Raw genomic sequence first — 23,030 nt, 5'->3', positions numbered from 1 at the left:
TGAGCCCCTGTGCTCTAGAGTCTGCATGACACAACTAGAGAGAAGCCAATGCGCTGCAACGAAAGATCCTCCATGCCGCAACTAAGGTCCCTCATGCCACAACCAAGACCTGACACAGCCAAATAAATAAATAAATTTTAAAAATAAAAGCCATTTATGACAAACCCATAGCCAGTATAATACTCAATGGTGAAAAGCTGAAAGCCTTCTTGCTAATTTCAGCAACAAGACAAGGATGCCCACTCTCACCACTTCTATTCAACATAGTATTGAAAGTTCTAGCCACAGCAATTAGACAAGAAAAATAAATAAAATATGTCCAGATTGGAAGGGAAGAGGTAAAATTGTCTTTCTATGCAAGACTCTATGCAGAAAACCCTAAAGCCCCTGCACAAAAACTGTTAGAACTAATAAATGAATTCAGTAAGGTAGCAGGATTAGTATACAGAAATCTGTTGCATTTCTTTATACTAACAAATATCAGAACAGGAAAGTAAAAAAAAAAGTGTTTAAAATCGCATCCAAAAAAAAAAAAAAACACCTAGAAATAAACCTAACCAAGAAGGTGAAAGACCTATACATTGAGAACTATACAACATTGATAAAGGAAACTGAAGAAGATTCAAAGAAATGGAAAGATATCCTGTGGTTTTGGATTGGAAGAATTAATATTGTTAAAATGGTCATACTACCCAAAGCAATCTACAGATTTAATTCAGTCCCTTTCAAATTACCTGTGACATTTTACACAGAATTAGAATGATCCTAAAATTTATAAGGAACCATAAGAGACTCAGAATTGCCAAAACAATCCTGAGGAAAAAGAACAAAGCTGTAGGCATAATCTTCCCAGACTTCAGACAATACTGCAAAGCTACAGTAATCAAAACAGCATGGTATTGGCACAAAAACACATATGGATCAAGGGACCAGAATAAAGAACCCTGGAGTAAACCCACACACCTATGGTCAATTACTCTTCGACAAAGGAGGCAAGAATATACAAAAGACAGTCTCTTTAGCAAGTGGTGTTGGGAAAGCTGTACAGCTGCATGTAAATCAATGAAGTTAGAACATTCCCTCACACCATGCACAAAAATAAACTCAAAATGCCTTAAAGAGTTAATATAAGACATGACACCATGAAACTCCTATGCCAACAAATTGGGACAACCTACAAAAAATGGACAGTTTCTATGGACATACAGCTTACCAAAACTGAATCAAGAAGAAGCAGATATTTTGAACAGACTGATCACTAGAAATGAAATAGAATCTGTAAAAAACAAAACAAAACAAAAAACACCCAAAAAACTCCCTGCAAACAAAAGTCCAGGACCAGATGGCTTTACTGGGGAATTCTACCAAACCTACAGAGAAGAACTCATCCTTCTCAAACTATTCCAGAAGATTGAAGAGGAGAGAACACTACCAAATTCATTCTACAAGGCCACCATTACATAGAATAAAACAAAGGGGGAAACATTCTTTGACATAAATCACAGCAATATTTTCTTAGATCAGTCTCCCAGGGCAAAATAAATAAAAGTAAAAATAAACAAATGGAACCTAAACAAATTTTAAAGCTTTTGCACAGTGTAGGAAATCATCAACAAAAAGGCAACCCATGAATGGAAGAAAATATTTGCAAATGATGTGATGAATAAAGGGTTAATTTCCAAAATATACAAAGAGCTCATACAACTTAATATCAAAAAAACCACAATCGAGTCAAAACAAACAAACAAACAACCGAGTCAAAAAATGGGCAGAAGACCTAAATAAACATTTCTCCAAAAAGACATACAGCTGGCCAACAGGCACATGAAAAGATGCTCAACACTGCTAATTATTAGAGAAATGCGAATGAAAACCACAATGAGTTATCACCTCACACTGGTCAGAATGGCCATCATCAAAAACATCTACAAATAATAAATGCTGGAGAGGGTGTGGAGAAATACCAATATGTGGGAATATTAATATTCCCACTGTTGGTGGGAATGTTAATTGGTTTAACCACTATGGAAAACAGTATGGAGATTCCTTAAAAAACCAAAAATAGAACTACCATTTGATCCAGCAATTCCTCTCCTGGGCATATATCCAGAAAAGACAAAAACTCTAATTCAAAAAGGTCCATGCACCCCTGTGTTCATAGCAGCACTGTTTACAATAGCCAAGACATGGAAGCAGCCTAAGTGTCCATCAACAGATGAATGGATAAGGAAGATGTTGTGTATATATACAATGGAATGTTAACCATAAAAAAGAATGAAATATTGCCATTTGAAGCAACGTGGATGGATCTAGAGATTATCATGCTGAGTGAAATAAGTCAGACAGAGAAAGACAAATACTGTATATCAGTTATATGTGGAATCTAAAAATTAACACAAATGAGTTTATTTACAAAACAGAAACAGCCTCACAGACATAGAAAACAAACTTATGGTCACCAAAGGGGAAAGTGGGGAGGAGGGATAAATTAGGAGTATGGGATTAACAGATACACAGTACTATATGTAAAATAGAAAAACAAGGATTTACTGTATAGCAGGGAACTATATTCAATATCTTATCATAGCCTATAATGGAAAAGAATCTGAAGAAATATGTGTAACTGAGTCACTTTGCTGTACATCTGAAACTAATGCAGTATTGTAAATCTATTATTCTTTAATTTAAAAAAAGAAAGAATGATTTCTGGGTTCTAACCATGAACAACTGGATGAATGATGATGCTCTCTGTCGAAACGCAGAACACTGGAACAGAAAAAAGATGTGAACTTTTAGAACTGTTAGCTGCTTCTCAGGCATCCTTCCAGGTGGAAATGTTGGTTAAATGGTTCAGGACTGGAATAAGTTTTGTGTACAAATAGGGAGAGGGAGAGTATGAGATTTACAAGAAAAATGTGGAATTGGAAGAAAACAGGAGGCCTAGGACAGAGATTTGAGGAGTGCCAACATTTAAGGATCAACTAGTGGAGTATAAACTGGCAAAGGAGACAGAAAGAAAAGAACAAAAGGAAAATCTAAAGAATATGGTATCATTTAAACCAACAAGGAGAGAGTGTTTCAAGAAGAATGGAGGGCTTCCCTGGTGGCGCAGTAGTTGAGAGTCCGCCTGCTGATGCAGGGGACATGGGTTCGTGCCCCGATCCGGGAAGATCCCACATGCCACAGAGCGGCTGGGCCCGTGAGCCATGGCCGCTGAGCCTGTGCGTCCGGAGCCTGTGCTCCGCAACGGGAGAGGCCACAACAGTGAGAGGCCCGCGTACCGCAAAAAAAAAAAAAAAAAAAAATGAAGAAGGGAGATCCTAGATTGTTAAATGCTATTGAAAAGATGAGTAAGATAAGAAAACTTGGGGGGAAAGTGTTCATTAGGGATATGGGTTTCATTGATATCTTTTAGAGAATGGTGGAAGCAGAAAAAAAAATCATTGAATTGGTTAGGAAATGATTGGGGTCTCAGATACTAGAAACAGGTTATAGGCAACTTTTGACAGACAAACAACAGTTTGTCTGTGAGGAAGCACAGACATAATGGCTCATAGCTATAGTAGAGTGTGGAATCCAGGGAAGGTTGTTTTTGTTTAATATGAGAGACTTTGACAATGTTAAAATATTGAAGGACTCAATAGAGAGAAATGTTGAAAATTCAGGAGAGGAGATAATGTTAGAAGCCTCCAAGAAGGTGAGAAAGGACAGACATTTTCACAGGTAAAAGGGATTGACCTTTGGTTTAAAAAGAGATCTCTCCATTGTAAAGGAGGGAAAGAATAGACTATGAGTAGAGCTACAGGTAAGTTTATAGATTTGATGGCAGGAAATAGAGAAAGTTATTGTTTCAGTGTTTCTATTTTCTGTAATGTGGAAGGCAAGATCATTTACTGAGACTGAGGAGGGGTAGGAAGGTTTGGTTCCAGATTTGAAGAAAGAAAATTTGAAGTAGTCTTCACAGCATGTGGGAGAAAGGACTAACTCGAGAGATTAAGAATCACTAGGCAGTGTTAAGGCTGGTAATTATTACATGAATATACCACTTGTGTCATTTTTCTGCAAGAGCATTCATCAGAGTGTAGGCCTGGTGAAGGTAGTTAGTTATCCTAGATTTGGGACTTCGTTAAGTAGGTGCATCAAAGATTAGAAGAGCAAAGGAATTTAGGGGCTTGATATTATGTACATCATGATATTGTCCAAACTTATAAATATTTTCCTAGAAAACAACAACAACACCATTCTTTAAAAGGTAGTCCTGTGGGTTTTTTTGTTTTTGTCCATGCCACGTGGCTTGTAGTATCTTAGTATCCCAACCAGGGATCGAACCTGGGCCCTTGGCAGTGAAATCAATGAGTCCTAACCACTGGACCACCAGGGAATTCCTGGTAGTACTATTTTTATAGAAGGGATAAATGGAAACAACTATCCTGGTGGCCAGTCACTAGGGGGAAATGGTATTACTTTCTATAGTGACCACCAAACTGAAACAGTAGCACTGTTTTTTACTTTTTATTATGAAACATTGGAAACTTACAGAAAAATGATGAGACTAATTTAATGTGTTCCTATTATACTCATCACCTACTTTTAACAATTTTGACATTGTATTTTTTTATCTATTTTTATATTTTTGCTTATACTTAAATATGTATCTTGGGCTTCCCTGGTGGCGCAGTGGTTGAGAGTCCGCCTGCTGATGCAGGGGATACGGGTTCGTGCCCCTGTCCGGGAAGATCCCACATGCCGCGGAACGGCTGGGCCCCTGAGCCATGGCCGCTGAGCCTGTGCATCCGGAGCCTGTGCTCCGCAACGGGAGAGGCCACAACAGTGAGAGGCCCGCGTACTGCAAAAAAAATAAAAATAAATAAAATGTATCTCTAAACAAGAACATTTCCCTTTCAAATCACAGTACCATTATTGCATCTAACAAAGTTATCTATAATTTTTAATATCATCTCATACCCAGTCCATATTCAAATTTCCCATTTGTCCCCCAAATGGTTTGTTCAAACCAGGATCTAGGACCTTGTGTTACATTTGGTGAAGTAAGTCCTTTTTAGGCATAAATCCTGTGTTTTCCAGGAATCTTTTGGGTCTTTGGGCTATTTGTATCTGCCTCATTATAATTCTCTCAGTTCTATTTCCTATATTCCTGTTGAACTTTCTTTCCAGTTCTGAGGGTCTTTAAATTAGACACTGCTTTACTCTGGCAAAGTACCCAATGAGTACATTCTTTATAAGAGTCAGAGACACTTTCCCTCCTAATTGACCCAGTGACTGATAACCGACTTACCACAAAATCTATAGCACTTCTTCAGTTGTTGGTGTAAAACTAGAAGCCTTAAAGGAATACTTACTAAAATTTAAGGAAGGGGTTCCTCCATTTGCTTGATAAGGAAATAAGATGGAAGATTGTGCCCTTGTTTTATTAAACCTGTTCAGCATTAAAACTATTATTCTGTACCACTAATTGCTGGGTTGTTAAGAGTTTCTGTAGTTCTTTATAAACTTGAGCCCTAGGGAATCTGTAAGGATATAAGTAAGGAAAAACTAGAAAACTGCTTTTTCCAACAAGATATGCCTACTTTTACTGCTGCATTAGATCTTCATAAAGACTTCTAACATTTCACTTTTGAAGGACCTTGAGATTTTTAGGGCCATTTTATGCATTCATATTTAATGATCATTTTATTTTGCATCTTCCTGCCCCTGTGAACTCTTTGGAACAACTAGAGTATAAACACAGTTCATTCCATGGAATTTTAGATACACTTTCTTTTTTAAAAAAAATATTTATTTTATTTATTTATTTTTATGGCTGTCAGGTCTTAGTTGTGGCACGTGAATCTTTGATGAGGCATGCAGGATCTTTTTTTAAAAAAATAAATTTATTTATTTATTTTTGGCTGTGTTGGGTCTTCATTGTTGTGCTCGGGTTTTCTCTAGCTGTGGCGAACAGGGGCTACTCTTCGTTGCGGTGTGTGGACTCCTCATTGTGGTGGCTTCTCTAGTTGCGGAGCATGGGCTCTAGGTGCACAGGCTTCAGTGTGGCACGCGAGCTCGGTAGTTGTGGCTTGTGGGCTCTAGAGCGCAGGCTCAGTAGTTGTGGCACACAGGCTTAGTTGCTCTGAGGCATGTGGGATCTTCCTGGACCAGGGACTGAACCCATGTGCCTTGCATTGGCAGGCGGATTCTTAACCACTGCACCACCAGTGAAGTCCCGCGGGATCTTTAGTTGTGGCGTGTGGGCTCTTCATTGCAGCGCATGGGCTTCTCTCTAGTTGTAGCATGTGGGTTTTCTCTTCTCTAGTGGCGTGCAGGCTCTAGAGCACTTGGGCTCTTTGTTGTGGCGCACAGGCTCCAGAGCACGTGGGCTCTGTAGTTTCAGTATGCGGGCTCTCTAGTTGAGGCGCGTGGGCTTTAGTTGCCCCGCGGCACATGAGATCTTAGTTCCCTGACCAGGGATTGAACACACATCCCTTGCATTGGAAGGCGGATTCTTTATGACTGGACTACCAGGGAAGTCCCTCTAGATATACTTTCAACAAAAAATATAGAATATTTTCTACTACAGATAAATGGTGTCTATAACTAGGGACCTATAATAATAATAAACTGCCAGTCTATAAGTTGGCAATCAGTCAAAAGTATCTATAAGTGTATTATTCTATTAGTGCGGCTTATTTTTACTGTGATTTGCAGAAAGGATCTTTATCCTTTTCTTTTACTTTTTGGTACCCATATCGTATCATATGCCATTATTATCTCAGGACCAAGACCAACAAGGAAAAAGTCTGTGTTGGGACAAAAAGGATTACCTAGGAGAGGGAATCTCTAGTTTCTTTATAGGTTGTACCAATTTCCTTAGCAATTTACTGAATTCTACCTTGTGTATAAAATATTTTTGTCATCTAAAGTCTTTTGGAACTCCAGAGATGTATGAGCCATGGACTTTTGTTTGACCAAAGGGAAGGTATGTGTCTCCTTTGACTTCTCTAGTATTATATCTCTGTTCTAACTCCTGTCTCTAGACTTTGGATAGAGGCAGGGGCAAATTCTCTTGTTCGGTTAAACTTTTTGGTAACTCTCTCAAACCGTATTTCTAAAACTGGACAAAGTATTCTCTGTTTACTAGCTTTATGATTCCATTTCCATAGACTTTTTTTAAAAATTAATTTTATTTTTATTTATTTTTGGTTGTGTTGAGTCATCGTTGCTGTGCACAGTCTTTCTCTAGTTGTGGCAAGCAGGGGCTACTCTTTCTTGCTGTGTGAGGGCTTCTCATTGTGGTGGCTTCTCTTGTTGCAGAGCATGAGCTCTAGGCGCACGGGCTTCAGTAGTTGTGGCACGTGGGCTCAGTAATTGTGGCTCGCGGGCTCTAGAGCGCAGGTTCAGTAATTGTGGCGCACGGGCTTAGTTGCTTCACAGCCTGTGGGATCTTCCCGGACAAGGCCTTTGAACGCATGTTCCCTGCATTGGCAGGCAGATTCTTAGCCAATGCGCCACCAGGGAAGCCCTCCATAGACTTTTTTTTGCAGCTGTATTAGAACTTTATTTAACTTGATAGAAGCCAAAATTGATGGTTCTTAACATGGTATGTGGAAATCAAAATTAAAGAATACAAAGTACCTTTAAAAAAAAAGCATTCAGCTCAGTCCTGGTTCCTTCAATATTACTGCCAAACTTCTGTGAAAGAAGCCTTGTAATAAAGACTAACAGCAACATAGAAGATGATTTAAAAAAAAAAAAACAAGTTCATTTATCAATTTAACAATCTAGAAAAAAGAAAGTGACTATAATACTTGATGACAGACATCATATTTAAGTAGAAAACACAAAGATTAAAGTAATATCTCTGAAAATATTGCACCACTTCAGGTGTTTCCTCCAAATTTGCTTTATGTAATTGGATATAAATTAATGAACAAAAACTTAAGCAAGATACATGTAACAATTTAACAGAACCTGATAATCTAATTTCTTTCAATTTTTCTCAAACTCATCATGGGGCTTATAAGAAAATTAACCAACATAGATACTGCTGCAGTTGAATGTCAAATCTTTAAGTGCTTATGACATACTAAATTTTTCTATAATGCAATTATGAAGAACCCTTCAAGAGACTTGTTTTTTATGTAGAAAAGTGTTAAAGTCAAATATTAAACTCAATATAAAATAATAAGAAACATTTCTGATTTGTTGGGTTGAGATTGCTTCTCCTTTTGCTAATGAATGATTTTTTAGCTGTAATATCACTGAGTTGAACAAATATGTCACCTTTGAGTACATTAAGAAAAATAAACACATGCTAAATGGATAAAACATTACAACTACATCCTTACTAGACCATCTCTACTTCTAACACTTCAGAAGCTTAGAGATTCAGTGTGCTTATATTAACTGCAAGAAAAAGATAAAAGAGAAATTCCGTCTTTTTTGAGATCACAACTATGAAGTCAGGTTATACAAATTCTGTAATTGTGTGCAAAACATGAAACACATTTATCTTAATTCTCCCTGCTTAGAATTGTCAGTCACTAGCAGACTGTCCTTCCAAGAAACAAACAGAGATGTGTTTTATATAACTTCAATAACCTCAGCACTACAATACAGGGAAGGAGGTCACAGGAAAGAATAAATCAAAATTGTTACAACTGAGAAACTTTTCTCAGTTTAACCATGGTGCCACTTTCATTTTTACATAAGCATGGTGGAATAATTCAAGCTCAATAAATCAGAATTGTTAATGTTTAAAATTTACCTTGACTTTTAGTTATCACCATATTAACAACCAAAATAATTAGGTGAAACACATAAGAAAGGGTAATATTAAATCCCACTTTACTAGAGTTGGTTTCTTGACACATTAACTCATTTTTTAAAGAAAAGGGATAGTGCATCTCAGCTTGCTTACACACTAGGAGATCACTTTGAATTCTGCATTTCCTAACTGCAAACAGATACAGCACTTCTAACAGGTTATAAATAAACTGGTTTTCAAGCATAGAGCCAGCCCTAACGATAATAATACACTATTTTAAAAGACCTAAGGCAATTAATTCCATCTCCAATGGAAAAAAAGAACTGTACAAACAAGCTTAAAACTACCTTTTTTGTGCCAGTGTTATAAAAATGTAGCTTTTAATAAAATCTTGACCCAAATGCCAGCAACTTGAGAAAAGAATTTGGGTGGGGGGAAGAAGAAAGTATTCATTTAGGAAAAACAACCACTATCTTTTTCCTAATCTTTGACATACACAGTTTAAACTTATACAGCTGCTTTAACACTTTACACAATTCCTATGTATTGGAGCAATAACAAGATCTAAATACAATTATATTTTTGAACACTGGGTCAAGGCTTTACATAAAAATACCTTCCTACTTTTCCCCCTAAGTTTCTAAGATATCACATACTTTTCCCCAACATCTGCAGCCATTCAGGAATATTTAGGAACGTTTTGTGTATGATCTTAATCCCTAATCCCTGGCTCTTTGGGCTCAGTGACAAAAGATCAAAACCACCAAAAATGATAGTTCACTTGAAGTCAATTAGTCTCGTAGGACGAAAGCAGTGCTGCATCAACTGGCTCCATGTGAAGGATCTCATCAACCAGTCGTCCATACAGTCCAGATGATAGATGTGCATGCACGGGAGAAATCGAATTGGGTCCCCATGAACAAAGTCCATCATACAGATCACACACTCCCGGATCTTTTTTTCTGATCCATCTCTTCCAGGTTCATAAACTCCTTTAGGCAGATGCTGTATAAGGCCTGTTCTTTGAGCTATCCTAATTTGTTCCTCTTCAGTCAGCTGAGTTGCTAGGTGGGTCTGGCTAGGTGTTCGGTGATAGACCGGAACTGGAACTTATTCCTGATATGGCGGTGGCGGCTCCTTATCCTGCTCCATCCCCTCGCCAAAGCTAGCCCAGTCGGACTGAGACTCGTGAAGCAGGGAGATGTCATCCGAAGTGGGGGACTTGAGGCAGTTCCCCATCTTCTGGGGCTGGGGTGTGTGATCTGTGCACTGTTTTGACAGTCTTCTCCCCTCCATAGACTTTTTAATTAGGGCTTCTGTCATCACAGAGTCACAGAGGATGTGTGAATTAAATTGATTTTTTCCCTATTATACTTTTTTCCTATTCTTGATTATTATAATAATTTACCAGTAAACTTCACACTTCTCAACTGTGTATGGATCTATGGTTTTGATTGCACAGCCTCTCATGACATTTTCTCTGACAACAGATACTAGTTGACTTACTGTTTTTGGAAACTCCTCTTATTTCTAGTTTTGTGGTTTATCATTCCTAAACTCTGGACAAGTACCTTTTCCATTACTAGCAAAGCAATCAAGTCCAGCTCTTGTTAGTTATTAGTTGTAATAGCACTCTCCATGAACCCTTGATTAAACTATTCTTCCCTCACCTGTCCATTGGCAAAAATACATATACCCCTAATTTCTACCTCGTATGTTACCTTGCTCCATGTAATTCCATCTAATCTCGTACAGTTAAATTGGGCAGATCATTTTGGCATATCCACATTGAGTACATGATCCTACGAAGATCTGTGCTTTTCATCAGCATAACTAAGATTAGGATCTGAAAGTAGCAGGAGGATATGCTAGTGAGAGTGCACATGCTTTCAGGGCCATTCTTGTGGTTCTAAATAGTAAGATGACTTTTTAACCAGACAGGAAATTTGAAAGTATAAAAATGGGCTGTATATAAATCCCCACTTTCCTAGAAACAGACCCATTTTGGTCTGTTCTGCTTCGGGATTCTCTCTATATCCAAGATCTAGTTGTTCCTTTTTATTTTAATGATCCTCCTCCGCTTCTCTAATACTTCCTGCTTGCTCTTTTTTTAAAAAATAAAAATTTAAATTTATTTGTTTATTTTTGGCTGCATTGGGTCCCCGCTGCTGCACACGGGCACTTTACAGCTGCGGCAAGCGGGGGCCAGCCCTCGCCACGGCACACGGGCCCCTCACCACGGTGGCCTCTCCCACCGCAGAGCACAGGCTCCAGGCATGCGAGCCTCAGTAGCCGTGGCCCACAGGCTCAGCAATTGTGGCCTAAGGGCTCTAGAGCACAGGCCCAGCAGTTGTGGCACACGTGTCCAGTCCAGTCGCTTCGCGGCACATGGGACCCTCCCAGGCCAGGGATTGAACCTGCGTTCTCTGCACTGGCAGGCAGACTTCCCACCACCGCGCCACCAGGGAAGCCCCCCCCTGCTTGCTCTTGACTAAAATAAACTACTGATTCCGTGGCCTCTGTCTAGATCACCTAGCTTCTAAATCTTTTGTTAAATAATGACATCCGCCTAGTTCTTTCCCCATCGTGACTCCCCCTTGATCATCCCTTTCCCATATCAACTTTTTTTTTTTTTTTTTTTTTTTTTTTTTTTTTTTTTGCGGTATGCGGGCCTCTCACTGTTGTGGCCTCTCCCGTTGCGGAGCACAGGCTCCGGACGCGCAGGCCCAGTGGCCATGGCTCACGGACTTAGTTGCTCCGCGGCATGTGGGATCTTCCCGGACCAGGGCACGAACCCGTGTCTCCTGCATCGGCAGGCGGATTCTCAACCACTGCGCCACCAGGGAAGCCCCCCATATCAACTTTTATATCCATGTCTTGACTGTTTCCTCTACCTCTTGGTTTTAAATTATTGACAACTCTGGAGTATATTCGAAACCAAGGTGTTTAAGGTTGGCTTTTATTAGTTTGCTTTTTTACTTTACATTTAGGGATTAGAAGTGAGAGTAGTTTAGAAGGAGATACAGTTCAAGATAAGTACTAAAGCCATATTAAAAAAATAAAATAAGTTTGTCCATTCACTTTTCTCTTTGACTAAGACTATGGTGGGAATTTTTTTCCACAGAAGGCTACACTTAAGTAAAAATTCACCTAATCTAGATTTTTTTTTTTTTTTTTTTTTTTTTTTTTTTTTTTTGCGGTATGCGGGCCTCTCACTGTTGTGGCCCTCTCCCGTTGCGGAGCACAGGCTCCGGACGCACAGGCCTAGCGGCCATGGCTCACGGGCTTAGTTGCTCCGCAGCATGTGGGATCTTCCCGGACCAGGGCACGAACCCGTGTCTCCTGCATCGGCAGGCGGATTCTCAACCACTGCGCCACCAGGGAAGCCCTAATCTAGATATTTTTAAAAGGTAGTTGATACATCAAAAATTGTCACTTTTTTTTTTTTTTTTTTTGGCCGTGCCACGCGGCTTGTAGGATCTTAGTTCCCCGACCAGGGATCAAACCCGTGCCCCCTGCAATGGAAGCGTGGAGTCCTAACCAATGGACCACCAGGGAATTTCCAAATTGTCACTTTCTTTTAAAAAAATTTTTTAGAGGCGGGAAGGGGAAAGAAATGTAACAGAGTAAGAAAAGTGATTCCACAGTACAGGCAGAGAGATACATCTTTTCCTTTTAAATAAGAGGCAGGGAAAGGAGATAGATAGAGAAACTGAGATAGATTTAGGGGCTGTTCATGTGCCCTGCATTATACTAAGCATTTTACGTTCATTATCTCATTTAATTTTCACAACTTCCCACTTTACATCTGAGAGAACAGGCTTAAAAGCCCTGAGTAACTTGCTCAAGACCACACAGCTTGTAAACAGCTCCAGTCTGACTTTTAACTTCACACTCTAAACAGCTCTGCCTCTCTGGGTGGGTAAGAAAGTTACTTGTAGGTGAGGTTGACGTTTGTTAAGTAGAAGTAAAGTTCATTTTCAATTTATAAAATTCCTTAGAAATCCTCTCGTCTCACTGCTTCTGTATCACTTTATAAGAAAAGAAAACTAAGGTCCAAAGACTTTAAATAATTCAAATCCAAGCTAGTTAACCAGAAATATTCAGGCAGTGCTTTCCTCTGTATATTAAAGGCTAGAATTACTTAATTTTTTTATTACATTATCAGGTTTTCTTCTATTTTACCAATTTACAAAATGTGATAGTATTATGTATATTGTTAATAAAAGTAACGTATATACTCTATATAGAATTATCAGAGTATTTTAGATAGAACAGGTTTTCGTTCAGTCATCTTTTGTGATTTAATTGCCCATTAAAAAAAAATTATAAAAATTATCTAATGTCATTTGTTCTTATGTAATAATAAACATACATTTTATACATTAAACAATTTAACTTAATATATGCATTCTGTATTTTTTTGTGAAATTAATATTTTAGAGACTGGTGAGTGAGATTAGGCAGAAGATTTAAGGCTTAGAAAAGAAAGCTTTGGCTAGATATTAACAGAAGTGCTGGGATACAAAAGCAAGAAATACTTTTTTCTTTTTCTTTTTTTTTTTTCGTTTTTAGCCGCACCATGCGGCTTGCGGGATCTTAGTTCCCCAACCAGAGATTGAACCCGGGCCACAGCAGTGAAAGTGCCAGGTCCTGAACACTGGATCTCCAGGGAATCCCCAAGAAATATTCTTGACGGTGATTTAATTGTAGACTCTCAGGAACAAATGGGCCTAAAGTATTCAGTACTATACTGACACATGCTTTGTTATTTTAAGTAATAACCAGCATTGTTGACAGTGGACCAGTTACAGACTTTTTTTGATAAATGTCAAGATCTAAAAGAGGAAGAAATTGAGGCTGATGGTCCATGAGAAGACAGGTCACCTATACCAAGAAATGGATACTTTTAGTTAAAACTTTTAAATATTCATGTGCTATGGATGATAGTAGCTTTCAATAGAAATGCTCCCAGAATTTACTTATCCTAAAGTGTCATTTGGAGGAAAATTATTGATAAGATTATAGTTCCTTCCCAACAAACAGCCAATCTAATATATGATCTATACAAAATAAACTGTAAAACTTAGATATTATATAACATGTTGAAACACATTGTGATAAGTATAAATAGAAGGGTCAGATCTATTCAGTGGAAAATTAGTTTTTCTCTTAAATTATCCCAGAACAAGGTAGACCCTAACTGGGTATTCAAAAATATGTTAGGTAATGAGTCTGCATGGGTGAATAAAACATGGCTCTGGTCCTCAAGGAGCTTAAAATGTATTAAGAGAGATGATTAAGTAAACAGACAACTGCAATTCAATGTATGAAGTGCCTTAATACTGTTAGGTCCAGGATTCTATGAAGTCACATAAAAGGGGCACTAATACCAGAGTAAGATGGGATGATTACTACCCATGATATGAATCCTCAAGCACTTAGCATAGTGCTAAGCATATGGTAGGCATTCAATATTTGATAAATTGGGACATACCTGATTAAAAAACCAAAACAAAACATGAGCCTGGACTTAATTTTTGCTTAAAACAATGTTTTTAAACTGTATACCAAAATGTGTTTCTTTATGAATCCTTTTCATGTTGCACTAGTAATTTCAGTGACCTTGTAAATTAATCAGTACCTACAGCTGATTCTTGAATGTAACTGCTACTAGACAACAGGAAAGACTTTGTACTTTAGGAGGAGCTGTGTCTCATAGTGCTGGACACATAGTAAATGTTCAAAAATAACAACTACTTATTTTAAAGCTTCAAAATTTATTCAGTAATTCTCTACCCTCACCACCAAATTCTTTAAAGGAATTTATTATTAATTATTAAGATTGTGTATAAGTGAGAACTTGAAAAGTATGATTCTTGTGCAATAATAAACACTATATTAACCAGTGGGAATTCTGAACAAGTAAATGAAAGTCTTGTCCTTGGCAAATCTGAAATAAAAATGGCTTACAGGGCTTCCCTGGTGGCGCAGTGGTTGAGAATCCGCCTGCCGATGCAGGAGACACGGGTTCGTGCCCTGGTCCGGGAAGATCCCACATGCCGCGGAGCAACTAAGCCCGTGAGCCATGGCCGCTGAGCCTGTGTGTCCGGAGCCTGTGCCCCGCAACGGGAGAGGCCACAGCAGTGAGAGGCCCGCATACCGCAAAAAAAAAAAAAAAAAATGGCTTACAAATGTTATATGGTATACTAGGGACACTTTACATATGATTGGAGTTAAAACTAATGCATATGAGCAATTAGAGATCAATGGTAAATTCTATGGTAATGACTGTAAATACATTATGAATTCATTGATTAATTCAATAAATATTAGGCTTCAGCTTTATGATACAGCCTACACTAGGCAGAGATAGATTAAAAACTACAGTCTGGGGAATGAGGAAGAAAACATAATCATTGAACAGTGTGATTTAATGCTACTATAGAAAAACTACAGAGTACTGTTGGTGTACAAATTAAGAGCAGCTAATGGTGCAGAGAAGGAAAAATTGGTATGAAATGGATTAGTCATATGTGCTTAATTTTTTTAAAAAAACAGGAAATATGATATAATTTTATTGTGACTATGTCTTATTTGTTATCTGATGTATTTTTTAGGAGCTTATATAGTATTTTTCTATTTTATGAAATGAGATTAAAAAACCCCAAGGGCTATTTATAAGTTATGAATTAGTTGAACATGCCAAGAACTCCTATTTCTCATCATACTGTAGTGTACCTTTTATAAACTATATTCAAAGCCAAGTGGATATAATTCATTGAGCAAATAAGATATCTACTTGGTCAACTATTTAGTATGTTGTGCAGATCTAACTAGTAGGAATAATTATATGTTTTAAAAAGATTATACAATTTCTCTTAAATATTAACTAGCTTTGATCAATTTAACAGTCCTTTTTCTTATTTCTTATTAAGGGTCTACTGTATTTGTTGGTAACAGACCAGGGGTTTCTCACTGAAGAAAAAGTTGTTTGGGAAAGCCTACACAATGTCGATGGTGATGGAAATTTCTGTGACTCAGAATTTCATCTGCGGCCTCCTTCTGATCCTGAAACTGTATACAGAGGACAACAAGATCAGATAGATCAGGTAAATTTGTTGTTTTATCTTCTTCATATTGTTTAAAGTGCTCATTCCTTTCAAATGTGAATTTAGTTATCCAAATTTTTGAACTAAAGATTTGTTCATTAATATACCTGTGAAATTTTCCTGACACTTCCTAAATAGGTAAGTGATTATTCTACATGTACATTAATTGTACACTTTGGTTCAGAAGGCCAGATTATATTGAACTGTGAAGGTCATGGTAAAGAGTTTAAATTTTATTCTAATTGTAGTAGGGAAGGTATGCCAAGTATTAAACATGGAAGTGACATGATCTACTTTACCTTTTTTTAAAATTGAGGTAACATTAGTTTATAACATTATGTGTTTCATGTGTATAACAGTATATTTCTACTTCTGTAAAAAAATATGGAATGCTTCACAAATTTGTGTGTCAGCCTTGCATAGGAGCTGTGCTAATCTTCTCTGTATCGTTCCAATTTTAGTATTTATGCTGCTGAAGCGAGCACTACTTTACCTTTTTAAAAACCTGCTATGTGGCAAATGCATAGGAAGGACACGGTTGTAAGCAGACTAGCAGTCCAAGCAAGAGGTGATGATGGCTTAGCCTTGGTGGTAGAGATGAAGCGACAAGTACGTACTTGAGATCTATTTTGGTTAGTCAGAAAAAGTAGAAAAGAGGGAGTCTTAAAGATAGCATACACTGGATAAAGAGTAGGGGGGTGTTCTAAGCCTTAGAGTCCAAGGTAAGGAGGAACAGACACAGCAGGAGCTGCACTACTGAGCAGAATTCTTACTTAGAACTGAGACAGACGAGATTTTTGCCTGCTATTGGTTGGTAGGCTTAGAGCCACCAGTGTGTTTATTACTAGAGCCACCAGTGTGTTTATTACTAGAAGTATAACAGTGATGTGACATTTTCCTCAACTGAGGCAGAAATATGTTTATGTTAAACAGTTGGCACATGTTTCACTGATAACAATTTAAGTGCATAGAGACTGTGTTCATTTAACCATTATTCATTGAGCAGTTGTATTGAGCACTATAACTACGTCCTGGGGACACAAAGATAAATCATTCTGTCCTGTCCTCAAAGATTCTGCAGTCTAGTTGGGGAGGCAGGTATTTGACCAACTAATATTATATGTTAAGTTCTATAATGGTAATTTGAATAGCAAGCTATGAATGGATGAAAGAATACTTGATTCAAACAAATACTGATCTTTCTAGGACTCTTGGCTTTCCTTTGACAAACAGCCATAATAATCAACATACTCATTTTCCTTCAGAAGATATACAGGAGCATGGTTTTTTAAGTGTTACTTAAGAGAAATATACAGGATTTTTCTAACCACTGTATGTAAAAAATATTGGCACAGGAATGAAGTAAAGCAATAGATTACCACAGTAATCTAGTCGTAAGGTGTTGAGAATATATGTATGATATTGTCTTTAAAAGTAGCAAGGAAGGGACTTGGCAAAGAGCAGAGTTTGAAGAATTGAGGAGAAAAATTTGAAGGACAAATTCTTGATGTCAGTAAGATAATCATGCTAGATAGTACAAGGTCTTCACAGGCAACAACCTTTTACATATCCTCTGTGGTTATTTAAAATTCTCTTATTTTGAGGGTAGATTGGGGGAGGTTCACAAGAGTAGTCAAGTTTCATTCAGCACTAATTCTTAATAAAAGTGGATGTTATGTTAGATAATATAACTTTTGACCAAAGATGCATCACTTTCTCTCATAGGAAATAATCTGGGTGTGTGTGTGGGAGGAGAAGGGCATAGTTAAGTAACTGAATATGATTGTATCATGGACAGCTATGTTGGCTTTAAAAATCATCTTTTGGAAGAATGTTTAATAAATAATCTTGGGAAGTTCTTGTGACATTTTTTTAAACAGAAGACTTTATGACATTAAATGGAAAAGAAAGCAGATTATGATAGTTTCAGGGGTTGGGAGATGTGTTTGTATATGAATATAGAAAAAAATGATAAATATATAACAATTATATATTAATTGGTAACAGTAGTTGGCTCTGTGTAATGATATTATGGTAATCTTAACTTTCTTATTTATGCTTTTTTCCTTTGTAACGATTTCTACAGACATGTGTTTTTTTTTTAAGCTTTTCTGAATGCCTTATATACTGCTTCTAGAAAGAATTTCAAATGAATATTTAAAATATTTATAACAATGGAAGCATCACTGAAATAATTTCATACCTCCCAAACAGAAATAAATAGAAAACTATTTTTACATTTACCCTCTGGTATGTTTTTTAAAAGCCACTCTCAATAGGTTTGTAGATATAATCCCTATATTCACACACTTTAGTTCTTGGATAAAATCTCATAGCTAAAAATGGTTATCATTTAATTTCTTAGGACTATCTTATGGCATTATCTCTACAACAAGAACAGCAGAGCCAAGAGATCAATTGGGAACAAATACCTGAAGGAATCAGTGATTTGGAACTAGCAAAGAAACTCCAAGAAGAAGAGGATAGACGAGCTTCGCAATATTACCAGGAACAGGAACAAGCAGCTGCTTCTGCTTCTACACAGGCCCAGGTAAAAACTAGTGTTCTGGTTCTTAAATATAATGATCACTTTAGCAATAAAGAAATCTGTGCTGAGATAAAAACTTTTAAGTTAGGTATTGACTCTGTTAGCATTTTTAGCATCCATGGATTTTATGACATTGTCCTAAATTTGTGATTATCTTAATATATTTCTAATTTAGTTAAATTTACTTTTTCTGAGGTTCTGATGGGAAGATTTTCCAAATTTATTAAGTTCTTAATAGCTTCAAACAATATAAACCAATTTGAACAGATCTTTCCTATCAATTAGAAGGCAGTATAAAGTACTGCTGGAAAGAATGTAGACTTTGGAGCCAGATAAATGTGGATTTGCATTTTCTGCTTCTGTCTCCCCTTACTAGGTGCAACATGGACAAAGTCCTCAACGTCTCTTAGCTTCATTTTCCCTATCTGGAAAAAAGAAGATAATACTTAACCCTTAGGTTTGTGGTTGAGAATAAATAATGTTAGCATTTAATCCAATGTTTGACATGTGCTAAGTATTCAACAAAGGTTAGCACCTTTCCACTTTCCCCAGCTAAATGTTTTAAGCGCTGCAAATGTAACTAAGGGGGTTTCTAGTTCTTAAATCTCATTTCATTAAATGAAAAAAAAATTCCCCTTCTTTTATGTTTGTACCATGCTAGAACTATTCCTTTGATTTGGGTATTCAAGAAAGCTTGATGCTCTTTAAGGTCTGATGAAACTTTAAATATAGAGGTCTCTATTAAAATAGGTATAACATTTCTATTTCTAGAAATATTGACTACTCCAAGCTTAAAATTTAAAACCTACCATGTTATGATTAGCTTTTCACTAAAAAAGTTCTCTCATTGCACAGAATACACATTTCACACTCTGAGTCCTCAGGGGTTTTTTTCCCTCCTTTTAAAATCTGTTTATTATAGTATTTAATGAGATCTTGGAGAACTATTGTAGCTTGCCAAAAGATGTCACTTTCTTTAACATTTCCTAAACTTTAACATACATTATCTTGAATTTGAGTCTTCAGGCAATATAATGCTATATGTTATTTATTGTTTGAAGTTCCATTTACTCAGAATGGATACATTAATTATATCTGTTCTGAATGATAGAGGCAGTTATTCAGATACCATATCACATAACAAGTCTATACACCAATAGCCTTTTTCCATTAATAATTCCTTTCACTCCTGTAGTTTTTCTTTCTAGATAACTATGCTTAAGCATCTTGGAAAAATTGTGGTAATTTTTTCCTGTTTATTTTTCTTAAAGCAAAGCCAGCCAGCACAAGCCTCTCCATCGAGTGGCAGACAATCTGGGAATAGTGAACGTAAACGAAAGGAACCTCGAGAAAAAGATAAAGAAAAAGAAAAGGAAAAAAATAGCTGTGTCATTTTGTAACAAGTGTGGATCTTGTTGGAATCATCTGTATGTCTTCAGAAACAAAACCATAGGAGGAAAGGAAGAAAAACCGATAAATACCGTCTGTGCCTGATTTCCCAATGGATTTTGTTCATGTTTTTCAGGGGAAAGGTTGTTACTTAGTTACAATCAGACTTTTTCAAGTCACACAGTATACTCTTTATGAGCTGGAGTTTCATGTTACAAGTTGAAAATGCTGTGTGTTGTCATTCATGAAAAATAATGCACTTGTAGCCAAATAAGCAAATCACAGCAAATTTGTGTCATAGTGACATTCATAACTCATATCAGTTAGTAAGCTATTTCATCTTCTGTTCTAACAATGAATAGTATTCATTGTTTCCTTCCTCGAATCTAAATATTAGCACAATAATTTCTGAAATTAATTTTTACAATGTTAAATTATGATCTAATCCATGAGAAACCAGGGGTTTAATATAGATTTAAAAAGAAAAGAAAAGACAAAAATAACAAAAATAAATAACCCTCAATTGTATATTGGACTGGTTTAGCCTTTGAACAGCTTTACCTTTCTTTAGGAATGTACATTTTAGATATATCTTGAGAACTGATAATGGAGCTTGGATTTAATTTAGATAGAAAAAAAAAAATTTGTATTTCTTTTCCAATAAAAAACATTATATAGCACCAATACTCATCAAAATCAAATCTTAATAACTTTGTAGTGTTATAAAATTTGAGGAATTTTGAAATCTTTAATAAAGGTTACTTGGACCACAGTTACTATTTATTGATAGTGTGCTAAGTGAGTATAAAGAGGAAACCATGTGGATGCTAGGCCTTGTAAATATGGAGATGTAGAAATAGAAAAGGAGATAGTTCAGTGTCTACCTTTTTCTAGAAATACCTTGAACCTTAAATTTTAAATCATGTTTATTTTCTAGAAAATTAAGTATACTTATTAAAACCAACAAAAAAGCACATTTTTGAAAAGATGTTAGATAATCTCTGAGTCTAGTGGAAAAGCATTAGTAAAAATCTGTTTGAGGATAAGAATTTGGAGGAATTTATGTAGAAGCAATCAGATTATTCTAACTTATGAGAACCAAATAAACCTATAACATAGTGTTTGTAGGTTTCAGAAAGAATATTTATTGAACTTTATTATAAGGCAACACATATTTTCCTGTATTTCTATAGTTTGGAAAACTATCCTTAATAGTCCTTTTTATATGCTTTATATTTAAAAGTTTGTTTTAGTCATTTTTGAAAAGACTATTGCTGCTGCAAGTAGTTACGTGATTTACATTCTAAGTCTCAGTAAATTTGTTTGTTCAAGAGCATTTTAATCTAACCTGAGCATCCACTTGGAGAATGCTTTATGTGGTCTGGGGTGACAAAAGACTACAAAAAAAATGTGGTCTTGATTTCTTAAGCTATGTCCTTAACATTCTCCGTGATCCAGGACCAGATATAAGATAAATCTATATGTAAAAAGTAAAGTCTTATTTATGGAAGAAATTATTCTAAGGGAAATATCCAGGGTCAAGCTGTATCTTTTACATCCTTCTATATTGCATGTCTGTTTATGTTATACCATTTGTTATTCCTTCAAATTTCATATGCTAGCATCATAAGTCATCAGAGAACCTGTTTGGGGTATAAAACTTTCATACAAAATATTTGGTGAGTCTCTTGATAATAACCCAGAATATGTGTATATTGCTAAAGTAATCACATGTACTACAGAATTCTCTATTGGCTCAAACAAGTTAATTTTTAGGCCAAGTTTATTCTTGATATCACTCTGTTGGTTAAAGGAGGAAACTCAAACCTCAGGGTTTGTTTTTCCCAGAACAGATAGTAGTGACAGTGCATTATATTTTATTAAGAAGCAAAACAATAAATCCTGAGAAGTTTTAAAAAACATATTTAAGGCATATTTTTCCATAATTATATACTTAACTATTTATTGCCCTTGAAAAATATATGTGTAGAAGGTATTCCTCTGTTAATTGTTACTGTCTTAATTTGTTCCAAAGATAACACTGCCATTCTGCAGTCCCATTAGAAGAAAAAAAAATTCACTCAAAACCAGCAGTGCTGCTATCAGATAAGTAAATGTCAATGTATACTTATAAGAAATAACTAAGAATGTAATGTGTTTGTTAATTCAACCTTTTTCTATGTAGTATTTCCCAGTCAGTCTTTCTTACATTCCTGGAATTCAGTTTGATATACCAAGAGTAATAATGATAAAATGTTTACTTTGAATACTGTGGGGGAAAATTAAATGTTCAATTCTATTAAAAAAAAAAAAAAACTTCTGAGAGATACTGGTTTCCCATCCTTGAAAGTTATAAAGAATTTAGAGCTATTATGTCTTTATTTTGCTCAAGTCAACAAATTACATATTCAGACATTTGTTGGTTTAGGTACACTGGAATTTGATAGTGGTATATTAAAGTCTTTCCTTCACAGTATTTTGTAATGCTTGAAAACTGTTACATGTGCACTGCTAGTAGAAATTAGAACTTAAACATTTTTGTTTTTAAGATTTATAGGCTAGATTAGAGACACATTTGCATCAACCAGTCACCTCTTCTGCAACCAGAGCTAGCAAAAGAAGCAGATGAATGAATGGATATGGTCATTGAACTGTCTCATACTTCAAAGACTTTTCCTTAAGGTTAGTAACCAGTCTTTGTTAACAGTATGAAAATTTTCTTCATGTTAATCCCATTGAATCAACAACGCTGTGATTTATAATACATTATCAACACTAAAAAATACATCGTGTGTGTGTGTGTGTGTGTGTGTGTGTGTGTGTGTGTGTGTGTGTGTGTTTGAAGCAAGGATCCATGACTTGTAATAGATTCTCAAAGGAGTCTCAGATTTAAGAATCATCATCACCAAGCTGTTTGAGGCAGCTAAAATTGGAATTGGCTGCTTCCTATAATATGCTGTTTCAATGTGCATAGGTAAAGTAACTTATTTCATGTTTCAAGATGTCAAGTTAGTAGTTGAATGAGACATAGATTTAAGGTTAGGATTAGTCTTTGGAATATATGTATATGTTTTTTGTCTAAAATTTCTAGTATTTGACTACTTATGTTTTGAATTCTTCCTCATACTTCTTGATCTTAGCTTAATTAAGCAAGTTACTATCAGAGATTAGTTGACTGAACCCAACATTAACCATTTTGTACTTTCACAAAACCTTA

At 36.2% G+C, this 23,030-nt stretch overlaps 1 protein-coding gene, 1 non-coding gene and 1 pseudogene across 4 annotated transcripts in view; 1 reads left to right on the top strand and 2 right to left on the bottom strand.

Annotated features, from left to right (window-relative positions):
- MINDY2 (MINDY lysine 48 deubiquitinase 2) overlaps nt 1-21,923 on the top strand; it is a 77,787-nt gene extending 55,864 nt beyond the window's left edge. The window contains exons 7-9 of one of the 3 annotated variants that reach the window (XM_059056259.2): nt 15,703-15,876; nt 18,242-18,427; nt 19,696-21,923. In XM_059056259.2, coding sequence (XP_058912242.1) covers nt 15,703-15,876; nt 18,242-18,427; nt 19,696-19,824 — 489 coding nt within the window. In that variant the 3' untranslated portion in view covers nt 19,825-21,923. Of the gene's footprint in view, nt 1-15,702; nt 15,877-18,241; nt 18,575-18,800; nt 18,962-19,695 lie in introns of those variants that run through there. The other 2 variants (XM_067029772.1, XM_059056258.2) reach the window with 2 other exon arrangements.
- Nucleotides 9,552-10,087, bottom strand: LOC131752167 (RING finger protein 11 pseudogene; annotated as a pseudogene).
- On the bottom strand, nt 16,255-16,361 carry LOC131753879 (U6 spliceosomal RNA). The gene has a single exon (XR_009334948.1). It is a non-coding gene; the product is annotated as a U6 spliceosomal RNA (small nuclear RNA).
- Nucleotides 21,924-23,030: the final 1,107 nt, after the last annotated feature.

The sequence above is a fragment of the Kogia breviceps genome, chromosome 3, assembly GCF_026419965.1.
Source record: "Kogia breviceps isolate mKogBre1 chromosome 3, mKogBre1 haplotype 1, whole genome shotgun sequence".
In the NCBI taxonomy this organism is placed as follows: Eukaryota; Metazoa; Chordata; class Mammalia; order Artiodactyla; family Physeteridae; genus Kogia; species Kogia breviceps.
Note: the sequence above shows the minus strand (reverse complement) of the source record. Positions and strands in the feature narration are given on the sequence as shown.